The following is a 14997-nucleotide window of genomic DNA, read 5'->3' as shown; positions in this document are numbered from 1 at the left end:
ACTATAAATGAGGGCATATGTCTTGCTGATACTGGCTGGTTGTGCCAAGAACATTTCACTGGACAGATCTTTAGCAGATGTTTCTTCCTTGATTTCAGTCAAATCAAAGGTCAGAGCTTTGCCACTGAGGTTGATAATATATCCTAAGATTTTCATTTCAGCCTGATAACTACAAATAATATCAGTCATAATATTTTCCTGTGCTTTGTATAATTTTTTTTCCTGTGGCTCTAGGAGCAGCCAGATCTTCATGCATTTCCTGAAGAAGCATTTATTTTTTTTTTTACTCAATGAAAAATTAAATACAATTAATTTAATGGAAAGTCTTATGTATTTATATTAAAGGAAGGTCAGTAGGGACTGAGTATTTTAAACTATTCATGTTCAGATCTTATACTTTAGGTTTATAAGCAATAAATTAAAATAATCTTCTAGGCTCTATTTGCTCAAGTGCTTTTCATTTAATGTATGGAATTTGGTCTTTCATGATAGTGGAACTAATGGAAAGATTATTGGTATCAGTGGAAAGTGTATACTAATATCTCTATTTCAGGAGCACAGAATATTTTCTTCCCATCTGTGATATGGTGTGGCATTTTCTTACCCTTTCACAGCTGTTTTCCTAATTTGTTTCATTTATTCATTTGGAAAGGAAAGTTGACTAATCCTTCATAGCAGTTTGTCTTCTTAGCATCTTAGGAGGCAAAACAGGCTTCCTAGAAAAGTGGTTGATGCCCCAAGCCTGTCAGTGTTTAACAGGCATTGGGACAATGCCCTTAATAACATGCTTTAACTTCTGGTCAGCCCTGAGGCAGTCAAGGAGTTGGACGAGATGGTCATTGGTAGGTGCCTTCCAACTGAAGATATTCCATTCCATTCCAAAAACAGAAGTGCTGTAAGGCTGCAGATAGATGTAAAGGTGGTTGCAAAACATGCATTCTAGAAATTTCATTTTTCTTTGATTGTTTTCTCATTCAAAGTGACATTAAAAAAAATCTAATTATAGGAAAAAACCTTCAGAAAATACTGGAAATACTGAAAATAAATGCTCTGACATTGTTCATAAAAAATTAAACAAACTTTTTAAAAGCAAAATCTTGAAATGTGGGTTTGAAATTAACTTAATAAATTGAAATACTAAGTCACATTTATTCAAAACAAAAAATTTTATTTTGTAACAACATTTAGAAAATAAATCTTTTATTTCTGTTTAAATACTAGCTAGGAAGATTCAAATCCCCCCCTTTTTTTTTATTTTGAATAGTTTTAATTTTGAGCAAATTCTTGTGTTTAAAATCAAGAAACTTTGATTGCCGTGACCAGTTTTACTGCTGGATATAAACTGCAACTGGCCTTACAGTGTTGCACTAATGTGATGATTTCTGATTAGGGATGTTATATTACCCAACATTTATAAGTACTTTTTTCCAGTTCTTGGTGTATTTTTAGAAGGGAATGCAGAGTGATTTCTTTAGGAATAGAATTTTATGACCTATCCCAGCCAAACGTTAAACACCCACACATCACATGGTATGTAATTGGTGCCCATTTTAAAAAGAGAATGGTGTATTATGTGGTAATCACTGAGAAGAAGAGAATAGTGCAGTTCAGGATTCCTCCAGCTCTGCTGCTATTCTTCTCAGTCCCCAAGGCTTATGTACCAGTTAAGTTCCTTTTGATTTCTCAGAATAGAGCTTAGTAATACATAAGCAAAGAATAGATTGTGAATCAGCTGTCTACACCAGCACAAATATACCCCAGGACAGTAAGTCATGAATCAGTAATTACCAGAGAATTAGGCCCAGCACATTTTCTTTATGACTGTGTCTAGAGCCTTAGAAATGCTTTATTCTCGCAGAACGTGTGGATCCTATGCTGCGGGTATCTCTTACTCTTATTTTTAGCTATAGGTTCTCTATTTTTGTGAGAGGTGAGAACATATAAAAATGATTAGTTTATTTAGGTAGAGCAGTTGTTCTCAGGGGACTAAAGTTCTGTTCTCATCATGAAATCCCACACGAGCAATCAATCACAGCCATCTCAGTGTCAAGTGTAGCGAGTTCCTGGCTATTCAAGTGTCAGGTGAAAGGGGGGAATTCAGAGATGTTATGCTCTGAAAAGGAGAGAGAAATGCAAAGGGGATTTCATTCAGCCTTTAACATCGAATTTTGTGTGAAAAGGCTCTTGTGTGGGAAGCCAAGAATCTGTGTGGGCACTCATTCTTATGTTTGACTCCATTACTTGGGATGGTATTTGTTTCTATTTCTGTCTGTGTGGTGATGTGTATGACTGTACAGGGTTTATGTGACAAGGTTTGGTAGCAGGGGTGTCCAGGGCTTCTGTGAGAAGAGACTGGGAGCCACTCCCATGGCGGACAGAGGCAGGTCCAGCCACCTCCAAGACAGACCCACAGCTGGCCAAAGCTAAACCCATGAGTGATGCTAGTGGCACCTCTTTGGTAATGTATTGAAAAAAGGATAAAAAAGCTGCACAACAGCAGCTGTGAGAGAGGAGTGAGAAAAATGTGAAACAGCCCTGCGTACACCAAAGTCTGTGAAGAAGGAAGGGAAGGAGGTGCTCCAGGTGCCAGAGCAGAGATTCCTGTGAAGACCATGGTGAGGCAGGCTGTCCCCCTGCAGCCCATGGAGGTTAATGGAGGAGCAGATATCCCCCTGCAGCCCATGGAGAGTAATGGTGGAGCAGATATCCACCTGTGTCCCATGGAGGACCCCATGCCAGAGCATGTGGATGTGCCCGAAGGAAGCTGTGACCCCGTTGAAAGCCTGTGCTGGAGCAGGTTCCTGACAGACTTTTGGTCCCATGGAGAGAGGAGCCCACGCTGGAGCAGGTTTGCTGGCAGGACTTGTGACCCCCCGGGGTACCCACACTGGAGCAGTCTGTTCCCAAAGGACTGCACCCCACGAAAGGGACCCACGCTGCAGCTGGGGAAGAGTGTGAGGAGTCCTCCCCCTGAGGAGGAAGGAGCATCAGAGACAATGTGTGATGAGCTGACCACAACCCCCATTCCCTGTCCCCCTGCACTGCTGGTGGGGAAGAGATAGAAGAGTCAAGGAGTGAAGATGAGCCTGAGGAGAAGGGTTGTGGGTTTTTTTTATTTGTTTTGGGGTTGGTTTCCCAGTGTCCTACTCTATTACTAATTGGAAACAAATTAAATTAATCTTTCCCAAGTTGAGTCTGTCTTGCCTGTGACAGTAATTAGCGAGCAAAGTCCTTATCTAGATCCACAAGCTTTTAATCTTATTTTCTCACCCTATCCTGTTAAGAAAAGGTAGCAATAGAGTGGCTTGCTGGGCACCTGCTGGCCAGCCAAGGTCAACCCACGGCAATGACAAACCACTCCTGAGATGCTGTTTGGATAAAGGTGGCAGGAAAATTGTTTCTGTTAAAAAGCTTTTAAACACAGAGAGTAAATAAGTAGCAGCACATATTGGTTATGTAGGGCATTGGCTGAACCGTTGGTGTGTCTTTCAAAGATGCAAAGAAGGCAAGGCCTGAAACATGAATCAGTCATAATCAGACATATTTTTAGCTTGTATGAATCACACCATAGTTTTGTTTCTTTCAGTAACCACATTGACAGGAGTTAATACCATTTTAAGCTACTCAGCAAAAAATGTTTGCTTGCTTTTGACTTGCCTTCTAAGCAAGGCAGTGCCCTTAAACCAGTAATGTGATTTACTAGAAATCCATCAATATAAACTGGGAACTTGTCACCTTTTGGATAAACTTTGTATTCAGAGATTATGAGAGGGGCAGATTGAGGAGGTAGGCAAGTTTTCAGATGGCCTTTGACTGGAGGCTCCTGCACATGAGCAAACAGGTTTGCTTTGGTTTGGTTTTGGTTTTGTATGTCCTGTTAGAAGATGTCTCTTCATTAATACACACCCAGGTGAACTGCATCGAATATTTAACAATGAAGGGATCCATAGGAGGTAGAGAAGATAGATGTCCATAGCAGACTACTTGATTAATGTTTGCAGACAGCTGCTCCCCTACAGAATGTGCTCAGACTACTGGGAGCAAAGAATCATTTCGTGTTTGAAGTGAAATACAAAATCATAATTATCATGTAAGGGACTGATGGTTATGATTCACAGTTTGAAATGTGTAGTATTACATGTCAGCGGTAAATTTGTTCACATATATAACATAAATATCAGATTCCAGGTAAGCATTGGTGTTTTTCTGATATTACATACAAGTGGAGTAAGGAAATGCTGGGGCAGTTTGTGAAGAAGTGAGGTAGTTGAATAAAAGCAAAATTATTATTAAAATAATGACTGATTTTTAAGGTCTTATAATTAGAATTCTTTTAGAATTTTAGCACTGTTATTGAAAAGTATAAGATACCTGATGGTTTTATCATGGAATATATATTTATACACAGACAAAGACAGATGCAAAGGGTTTGTTGGTCCCCTCCATCGCACTGTATTTACGCTGATGTAATGCTCTTAAAGTAGTGGAATTACCTGGCAGAGCACTAATGCAGAGATGTGAAGAATTAGGTCATACAACAGCTGATATTTCAGGACAACTTTCCTGAAAGTCTGAAAGACCATGTGCATAAAAAAGGGTCCTAGTGTCCCTCAGGTGACTGAATTCTGGCCTGCATTGTGTGTATAGAGGAACAATGGTGCCATGATTTCCCTTTACTTCTTGTTGTGTTTTATTAGGTGCAGCTTTACAATGTAAATGAGGTTAGACATGCACAAAGGCTGTAGCAGGGCTGAGGTGATTTCCCCTCCACGCACCACCAAAAGCGGCTGTCTTGCCGCTTTTCTTGCAGAGGTTTGATGCTCAACTGCTGTCATGATCCAGTGATTTAAGAAACAGAAAACTAATCCCTCCAAAAAGTGCCCAAATTATGTTCTGCTGGATTAGTTTTCCCAAGAGGCTCCATATGGTGTCAGACAAGCACAAGGTTGATGATGGGAACTTGTGTTCACAGGAAAGGGAAGAAGCATATTGAGGCTGCCTATTTACACCACCCTACAATCAAGTTGAGCTGTTTTAATTCTGAAGTGTTGTAACCATGCTGTTAGGTCATCTGAAGTGCTAGAATGTTGCATTGGCTTACCCAGCATGATATACTTGGTCAAGAGATATTTCTTTTCCTAGTGGAAGACTTATCTCATCCAAAAATTAAAGTAAGTCTGATTTTTCAGTGGAAATTTCAACAGCTGAATGTAAAACACTAGAACAACCCAAACCAGAAAACCCTAAATTCAGTGGTGAGCCCTCCTTTACCCAAGTAAAACAAATAAAGAAATGGTCCCAAATTGTTGAGATATGAACATTTTAATTGCAAACCACTGTGAGAAGAAAAGTGGGGGAATTCTAACCAAACCAAAACCCCTGCTGAAATTAAGAAAAACAGATAGTTGCTGAGAAAGTGCTTGTTCATTTTGGGGAAAAAAAAATTAAAAATCGATGCTGAAATGTGAGCTAGAAAGGAAGAAGCTGCTGTATTATCAGGGTCCATTCCATCTGTGCTTTATAAAATGGCAGAGTTCCTAGCCTAAAGCCAGCTAAGGAACAGTAAACTGTGCTTGTGAATGGATGTGTGGGCCCAATTCACACACTGATACAATGCATTTATGTTGTGGTAGTAGTAAGTCTGTAAATGACAAATTAAAAAAAAATTGTCTTAAATTTCTCCTTCAATATGAAAACAACATTTAATTGAGCCTTCCTTTTAAATGGATCATTTACTGTATGTGTTCCTGTAGATGCATCTTTTTCCCATCATTTTAAGAAAGCTATATTGCATGGGCAGAGGGACCTAGACTGTGCTTAGCCTTCACTGTATGATACAACTTTTCTTTTGGTACATGATTTAAGCACAAGTGAAATAGCAGTATTGCTTTTTAAAGTACTGTTGGCACAGGAGTCCACTGAAATGAGTGGATTAGTTTATTCTTCAGGGTTATATCTTCAAGTTCGCTGCATTAGCTATGCTCTATTCTGAAGATTTTCTTAGCAGCTGTAATAGATGGGGTATTTTTGTCAATAAAAGAAGAAAGGACTATCTCTAATTGTTTGTAAAGCTGGTTGAAAGGACTTCAGAGTTGGGAAACTGCTCTATAGCTGACATTTAAAAGTAGACTTTGAGGGTGTAACGTCTGCAGTGAATAAATAGTCTCTGCTGTTATAGCTCATTTGTACAATTAGAGTAATGAAAAATGCAAAACATATTTTTGAATTATTCTGCTTACCTAATTAGTGCCTTTCAGAATGGACAAACTCTGCACTTAAAGGGTGCATCTCACCTGTTAGACTTGTTTAAAGTTAGAAGTCTACAGGTATAGCTTAATAATAATTTCTTTCGTCAGCCTTGTGGTTTCTCCCTTTAAATTAGACAGTTTCCAGTGCTGGGACTTGGCAAGGTCAATGGGAAGGCAGAGGTGGTGCAAAAGAGGCGAGTCTGGGGACACCAAATGGGGTGGCTTAATCTGGTAGAGCAATGAGGAGAAATGCTTGTCAAACTGCAGTGTGGAGCTATCATCCTAAACCATCTTTATAGTTAATGGATGCCATGGGAGGTGATCCAGCTGGTTTAGGAAGAGAGGACTTACCCTTTGGCGTGGTTTAGCCCCAGTCAGCAGCCAAGAACCACGCAGCCGCTCGCTCACTCCCCCCTGGTGGGATGGGGGAGAGAATCGGAAGAGTAGAAGTGAGGTAACTCATGGTTTGAGATAAAGACAGTTTAATGGGTAAAGCAAAAGCTGCGTGCAGAAGCAAAACAAGGAATTCATTCACCACTTGCCATGGGCAGGCAGGTGCTCAGCCATCCCCAGGAAAGCAGGGCTCTATCACACATGACGGTTACTTGGGAAGACAACCACCATCTCTCCCAATGTCCCCTTCTTCCTTCTTCTTCCCCCAGCTTTATATACTGAGCGTGACATCATATGGTATGGAATATCCCTTCGGTCAGTTGGGGTCAGCTGTCCCGGTTGTGCCCCCTCCCAGCTCCTTGTGCCCCCGGCAGAGCACGGGGAGCTGAAAAAGTCCTTGACCAGTGTAAGCGCTACGTAGCAACAACTAAAACATCTCCGCATTATCACTGCTGTTTCCAGCAAAACTCCAAAACATAGCCCCATGCTAGCTACTACGAAGAAATTTAACTCTATCTCAGCTGAAACCAGGACACCTTTGCAAGTAACTGTTCCTCTGTATAATGAAGGGAAGTTTTAAAAAGGGGAGTAGGGAAAATGTCTGAATGTCAAGGGGAAAGAGGTGTTACTTCGTCCTGGCTGTGTTAAAAAACACTTCCTTGTGATTTATTCATATCTACTTAAAAGTCTAAAGGAGGAAAGTAGTCTGGGTTGTAAACTTTCATTTTCTGTGTCCATGCAGTGTTCATTAAAACAGAGCAGTTATAACCTCTTGCACTAAAAGATTACACTGGATATTAGAGGCTACTTGTCCAAGCTGCCACTGCTAGGAGAAACACAATAGACATGAGATCATTGTCACTTCTATAGCTGTGAAAGTAATATGAGAAAGTAAAAGTATTGATAAATAGCTCAAACTGTGCTTATGAAATCATGTGTGATAAATTATAGATACAAGAAGTTGTTTCAAAAGTACCCCAAAACTATCTGTGCATTATTGATGCCAATCAGCATGTCAAGCTGAGCCTCAGAAATTTTCACCCCTAAAGTTTCTACTAGTTTGTGGTTCAGCTGCATGAGGCCCAGCATAAAAAGTAAAACACTCAGCAAACAATTTTCTTCCTTCAAAAAGCTGACTGCTGAGTTGATAGCAGGTTTGATTTGGTGTGTTGTGAATATCTAGAAAAACAGATACAGCGCACAAAGCAAAAAAGTTCACAGATGCCTTCCCTTTGCTCACATATATTCTTATCAGACCTCAATGAATGTACCATCTTCTCTGACTTAATGTGTTGCCTCCAAAATAGTTTGTGTTTCAGAGACCAATTTCTTAGTAAATGCAAGGTTTTTCCAAGCATTTACTAAATCATTCCCACTAGAAGTTTCCTTCACATCTCATGGCTTGGCAGGGGCTCATCCCTCCCCTTCCTTCTTCAGACTGATCATTTATCTTATTAGGGAAAAACAGCATATGAGATTATTTCTGGTTGTTATGCAGCAGTGGAAACCATCCAGTCTCTTCCCCCTGGCCTGTGTTCCCAAGGAACCACGAATTACTGAGTCTGAGTTTTAACCACTCCTCATAAATCAATGCTATTAAAAATCATCAAAGAATGATGTAATTTCAATCCAAAGTATATTTTTATTGCAATTGATTATTAATAATTGTATCAAAATGATAATTTTCTTGTAAGTATTTTAATGGGCTTTTTTAACATCTGCATCAAGCTGCACTTTATCACTCAATTTATCTCCTTTGCATGTCTTTAACTCGCATCTGCTGACTTGATGGACTCTTACATTGCTCGTGAAGACCAGCGTAGTTATGGGATTAGGGCTGGATTCTGCTTTGCTTAGTGAGAGCACAACTGTCAGCTCAAAGCTTTCTCTGCAGAATCTGCCTGACTAATGACGATGGAAGGGCCAGAAAAAAACGCAGCTGGGGCTGCTGTTCCCAGGCTGGGATGGAAGCCCTGAGGGTAGAAAACTCATCTTTTAGCTGAGCATATTTGACATGGGAGATATTAAGAGTAAATCAGCCTGTATTCCCATTACACCTTTTCAAAGTTAAACTGCACCTTGATCAATTCTGACTGAATTTCCTTCTCAGGATATGCTTCTCAAAATTATTCTTCACTTTGTTCATCAAAATAGAATCTACTCTTCTCTTGAATATACTAACCAAAGATATATCACTTCATTATGGAAGCCACGTGTCAAATTTAAAATATTTCTTAAGAATGGAATCTAAGTCCTTTTAGCACTAAATCTGCCTTGTAGTCAAACTTAATTGTAAAAAGATGCTCTAGCGTTTGCCAGTGCATGTGACTATGTGCATATCTGTGGATGCGTGAATCTATCAATTTATGATTATGAAGTTTTGTTTCCAATTTCATACTTATTTCTGTTTTTTTCCCCAACTGATCCTCTTTGTATGTGTATTTTAGTAAAAGAGATTCTAAAGAAATTGAAGAAAACAATAATGTCAATTACAGAAAAAGTAGTTTCAATCTAGATATTAGTAATAGGGCATTATAAATGGGGTTTATTTTAATTTCCCAGCTAGAATGTTAAAGCTGGTTAGTATGAAATCTTCTCTGTTCTTCCATACACATAATTATTATTCTGTAGCTGGCTCTGCATAACTTGATTATGTTATGTTCTCAGGGCTGTTGCTGGAGTTGACGGAGACCCTGATTTAGTTCATATGGAAATCCAGGACCCCAGTGGAGGTATGCAAATGAAAATGTTATCAATTGATACCCTAGTGTATAATCATTTCTCTTTGTTTTAGAGAGTACATTTTGGATTATTTTTAAAACTAGTCAGAAGAGAAATTGTGCAATTCAGATTCTTTCCCTGTTTATCTGTAGTCAGCAAAGCTGTCCTCTTCTATAAAAATAAAGTATAATTTGAAATTTACTTGTTTTCCACTCTAAGACGAATTGATGTCAAGATGCTATGCTCCACTGAAAATGTCCATTAATAGTGCAATTTATTCTGGCAGTTAAACATTGAACATTTTTTCCTGATCTGTAAATAAAAATGGCAATGCAATGTTAGTGCTGGGTAAGTGTCTGTTAAAGTGAGTTGTTGCATATGTCAGTCCTACTGAGCTAATCACCACCTCCAAGAATTTACTTATGTTGCAGTATCCTGTATACTTTGACACTTCAAAAGGCAAATAAATGAAGAAGCAGATTAGCAGTCAGGATGTGCAGTACTAGAGTCACCATGATTCCAAAAACTTGTATAGTTTCTTGTTACCAATTGTACTCTTGAAAGATAACTTAATTCCTTGAATCAAATCATCCAAGTTCCTGTGCGGTCTTAAAAATGAGTTATAAAGAATGCACAGTTTGAGTTTCCCTGATCCAGTAGCTTTCCTTCATTACAGCCCTATTAAAAAATCAAAGTTACCATGTTAAAATCTGGACAACAAAGTTTCTAAATCTTTTAGCACAGATTTCTGAGGCTTGGTAAGCCCTACACAGCTTTATAAACTCCTCTGTTTAGAGACAATGTAAGAAGATTCTTCATGGATCTGGATGGAAATAATTTCTTTCATTTAACAGAAACAGTAGAAAAAGAAAAATTCTCAGGAAATATCTCCTGGCTGGGTTCTCAAAAACCTGACTTGGTGCACTTACAGTCAGTACAAGCATTGCCATTGATTTTATGGAAACAGCATTTTTGCTCTACCTATCTGATGAAGAATTATAATGCTTGTCATGTGAATTATGAGTAGCTGGAAGACTTTTCTATGGCCCATAACTGTGCTTGCTCAGATAAACTTGTGGTGATGATTTAGACATAAGCAGGAGAACTTGGATTGACTCTAGCTGCCTCTTAAACAGATCCAGATTTTAAAACAAACATTAGTATCTAGTATACTGGTTTGACCTTTTCTAACTGAAAGTCATAAAGTGTGGAATGCTTTTCCTATCACACTGCAGAAGTAATGAAGAATGTGCATGGGGTGCCTTATTTGCTCTTTCATGCAGTATCTGGAGCATGGGGAGAATTCATGATCTGAACACACTTGGGAAAGTGACTCAAGTACTGTGTGCTCCAAAGCTTGTGAGGAAGGGTGAGCTACAGAAGGGCTTGGAATCCAGGAGATCTTTGGGCCAAAGTTTATGTGAGATATGATTACTGTCTCTCTGATAAGAGCAGATTGCTTCAAATATGTAGTGATGCTGTTGCAACAGCCCGGGGAGAGAGGATATTCCTTGCCCATTGCTAATGGGAGAGGAAGAGAGAGGCCATAGCCTCCATTGATATAAAAGATTTGTATAAGCAAAGAGCTTCTAGAAAAACTTAAATGGAAGAAGGAAGTTTATAGTGTGTGGAAAAAGGGACTGGCCACTTGGAAGGAATATAGGAATGTTGTCACGGTATGCAGAGATGCAACAACGAAGGCCAAGGCCCACTTCGAACTAAATCTGGCAAGGAATATCAAGGATAATAAGAAGGTGTTCTTCAAATAAATGAGTAGTAAAAGATAGACTGGGGAAACTGTGGGCCTGCTGCTGAACGAGGTGGGTGCCTTTGTAATGCAGGATGCAAAGAAGGCAGACTTACTGAACGATGCCTTTGCTTCAGTCTTTACTGCTAAGGCTGGCCCTCAGCTATCCCAGCCCCAACAGGTGGGAGAGAAAATCCGGAGAAAGGAAGAATTATAGAATCGTAGAATAGTTTAGTCTGGAAGGGATCTTTAGAGGTCATCTCGTCCAACCCCCCTGCAGTGAGCAGGGACATATTCCACTAGATCAGGTTGCTCAGAGCCCCATCCAACCTGACCTTGAACGTTTCTAGGGATGGGGCATCTACCACCTCTCTGGGCAACCTGTGCCTGTGTTTCACCACCCTCGCTGTAAAAAATTTTAAGTCTACTCTGCTTTAGTTTAAAACTATTACCCCTTGTCCTGTCACAGCAGGCCTTGCTGAAGAGGTTGCCCTCATCCTTCCTATAGTCCCCCTTTAAGTACTGGAAGGCCACAATAAGGCCTCCCTGCAGCCTTCTCTTATCCAGGCGGAACAACCCCAACTCTCTCAGCCTGTCCTCATAGGAGAGGTGCTCCAGCCCTCGGATCATTTTTGTGGCCTCCTCTGGACCCACTCCAACAGGTCCGTGTCCTTTCTGTGCTGAGGGCTGCAGAGCTGGACACAGCACTGCAGGTGGGGTCTCACCAGAGCAGAGCAGAGGGGCAGAATCATCTCCTTCAACCTGCTGGCCACGCTGCTTTTGATGCAGCCCAGGATACAGTTGGCTTTCTGGGCTGCAAGCACACATTGTTGGCTCATGCCAGCTTTTCATCCACCAGAACCCCCAAGTCCTCCTCAGCAGGGCTGCTCTCAATCCCTTCATCCCCCGGCCTGTATTGATACTGGGGATTGCCCTGACCCAAATGCAGGACCTTGCACTTGGCCTTGTTGAACCTCATGAGGGTCTCACAGGCCCACCTATCCATCTTGTCTAGTTCTCTTTGGAGGGCATCCTGTCCTGTCATGGCAACTGCATTGCTCAGCTGGTTGTGATCTGCAAACTTGCTGAGGATGCAACGCTTCCCCTTGGTTGAGAAGGATTGGGTTAGAAATCATTTAGGCAAACTGGATCCTCACAGATCCATGGGCCCTGATGGGATGCACACATGAGAGTGCCAAGGGAGCTGGCGGATGCTGTTGTGAAGCCACTCCTCATCATCTTTGAAAGGTCTTGGAGGACAGGAGAGGTGCCCGAGGACAGGAGGATAGCCAATGTCACTCCAGTCTTCAAAAAGGGCAAGAAGGAGGACCTGGGAAACTATAGGCCGGTCAGCCTCACCTCCATCCCTGGAAAGGTGATGGAACAGTTCATTCTGGAAGTCACCTCCAGGCAGGCAGAGGACAAGAAGGTTACCAGAAGTAGTCGACATGGATTCACCAGGGGGAGATCATGCTTGACCAACCTGATAGCTTTCTGTGATGGCATGACTGGCTGGGTAGATGAAGGGAGAGCAGTGGATGTTGTTTACCTCAACTTCAGTAAGACATTTGAGACTGTCTCCCATAGCATCTTCACAGGCAAGCTAAGGAAGTGTGGGTTAGATGAGAAGACGGTGAGGTGGATTGAGAACTGGCTCAACAACAGAGCTCAGAGGGTCATGATCAATGGGGCAGAGTCTGGATGGAGGCCTGTCACTAGTGGTGTTCCCCAGGGGTCTGTGCTGGGCCCAGTCCTGTTCAATATATTCATCAGTGACCTGGACGAAGGGACAGAGTGTACCCTCAGCAAGTTTGCTGATGATACCAAGCTGGGAGGAGTGGCTGATACACCAGAAGGCTGTGCTGCCATCCAGCGAGACCTGGACAGGCTGGAGAGCTGGGCCCAGGGGAACATCATGGAATTCAACACAAGCAAGTGTAGGGTCCTGCATGTGGGGAGGAACAACCCCAGGCACCAGTACAGGCTGGGGGCTGACCTGTTGGAAAGCAGCTCCGCTGAGAAGGACCTGGGAGTGCTGGTGGGCAGCAAGCTGACCCTGAGCCAGCACCGTGCCCTTGTGGCCGAGAAGGCCAACGGTATCCTGGGGTGCATTAAAAGGAGTGTGGCCAGCAGGTCAAGGGATGTTATCCTCCCCCTCTACTCTGCCCTAGTGAGACAACATTTGAAGTACTGTATCCGGTTCTGGGCTGCCCAGTTCAAGAAAGACAGGAAACTACTGGAGAGAATCCAGCAGAGACCTACTAAGATGATCAGGGGAGTGGAGCATCTCCCTTATGAGGAAAGGCTGAGAGACCTGGGTTTGTTCAGCCTGGAGAAGAGAAGACTGAGAGGGGATCTTCTCAATGCTTATAAATATTTAAAGTGTGGGTGTCAAGAGGATGGGGCCAGACACTTTTCAGTGGTGCCCAGTGACAGGCCAAGGGGCAATGGGCACAAGTTGAAACACAGGAAGTTCCACCCGAATATGAGAAAAAACTCCTTTCCTGTGCGGGTGCCAGAGCAGCGGCACAGGCTGCCCAGAGAGGTTGTGGAGTCCCTTCCCTGGAGACATTCAAACCCCACCTGGATGCGTTCCTGTGCCCCCTGCTCTGGGTGTGCCTGCTGAAGCAGGGGGGTTGGAGATATGATCTCGAGGCCCCTGACAACCCCTGCCATTCTGTGATTCTGTGAAATCAGTCCGGCCTTTTTCAGCAAGGTATAGAAGTCCTGTCCTAACAGAGCATTTCCAGTGGTATGTTAATAGCATGTCTTTAACTTTCCTTCAGAGCTTTCAAAATAGCCTTTAAAATTCCACATGCTGTCTGTTAAACAGAGTCTGATTCTTTTCTCACTCATCACAAGTTTATACTGGGGTTGATTTACTGATTTCAGTTATGTTGTATCAGGCTGCTCTTTCTCCAAGTGAATAATTCGTCTCTATGCATAGGTTAAGTGAGAAAAGAGGCTCCTTCTATTATCCCCACCCATGAAAGACTCATTTATCTAACCCCTAATCTCTCTGGACCATCAGAATTTGGATAATAACAGGCTGCCTCCTAGGAATGATCTGAACTCTAAGCAGTTAATATATTCTCAGTACACTGGAGATTGAAAAACTCTTGTATGAGGGTTTAATATAATAATTTCACAGCTAGCAAAGGCAGCACTTTCCCTACATGAATAACATTTTATACTGCTTGCTTCTTTTTCTCTTGATAGTCTTGTCATATGTTTCTGTCTCTCTTCCCTCAGGTTATCGCTACATCACTTGCCAGATACAAAATTGCTCTGATAAGACAATGACAGTCCAGTTTGCTGGTGGCACTGATCGGGATTCCCTCACTGTGCAGGATGACTACATATTTCTTCAGGTACTGCCACTTTCTGGAGAGACAGCCCATTTTCAGAATCAAAAATAAAATTTTAAACAGTGCAGCAGCACTGTAATTAAGGAGCATGGAGAAACTTGTTCCAGAGTATGAATGATGACTTACGAATTTTTACATAACACAAAGCATTCCTTTATTAGACAAAAAAAAAGCATCTTTAATTTGTGCAACCTGGTGTCTATGTATACTATTGATTTTAATTGACCACTGACCTAGCTTTAACTGTATGAAAGTGGATTGTGTTGTTCAAAGTTACTTTTTATAAATACTGTTGTGTATTAGGCAGAGCGCAACCCTTTTGTTCTTATGCTTGCAATCACTCCTGGGTCCTTTGCAGTACCTCCATAGCATAGAAAGGTTCTCTGAGAAGAGCATCCAAGGAAAGCTACTGACAGAGTAGTGGCTCAGCTTCTTCATATGGATTCTCTTCTGAAGAGGTTTTGCCAGGCAATAACTTATATGGCTGTATTTAGGAAGTGAAAGGTTGAAACAGCTGTAG

At 41.6% G+C, this 14997-nt stretch overlaps 1 protein-coding gene across 3 annotated transcripts in view; it reads left to right on the top strand.

Annotated features, from left to right (window-relative positions):
- The window catches only part of SORCS2 (sortilin related VPS10 domain containing receptor 2), a 596570-nt gene that overhangs the window by 478214 nt on the left and 103359 nt on the right, over positions 1-14997 (top strand). For all 3 annotated transcript variants that reach the window (XM_064449081.1, XM_064449080.1, XM_064449079.1), the window contains exons 6-7: positions 9309-9373; positions 14362-14480. In XM_064449081.1, coding sequence (XP_064305151.1) covers positions 9309-9373; positions 14362-14480 — 184 coding nt within the window. The remainder of the gene's footprint in view (positions 1-9308; positions 9374-14361; positions 14481-14997) is intronic.

The sequence above is a fragment of the Phalacrocorax carbo genome, chromosome 4 (genome assembly GCF_963921805.1).
Source record: "Phalacrocorax carbo chromosome 4, bPhaCar2.1, whole genome shotgun sequence".
Taxonomy (NCBI): Eukaryota; Metazoa; Chordata; class Aves; order Suliformes; family Phalacrocoracidae; genus Phalacrocorax; species Phalacrocorax carbo.
Note: the sequence above shows the minus strand (reverse complement) of the source record. Positions and strands in the feature narration are given on the sequence as shown.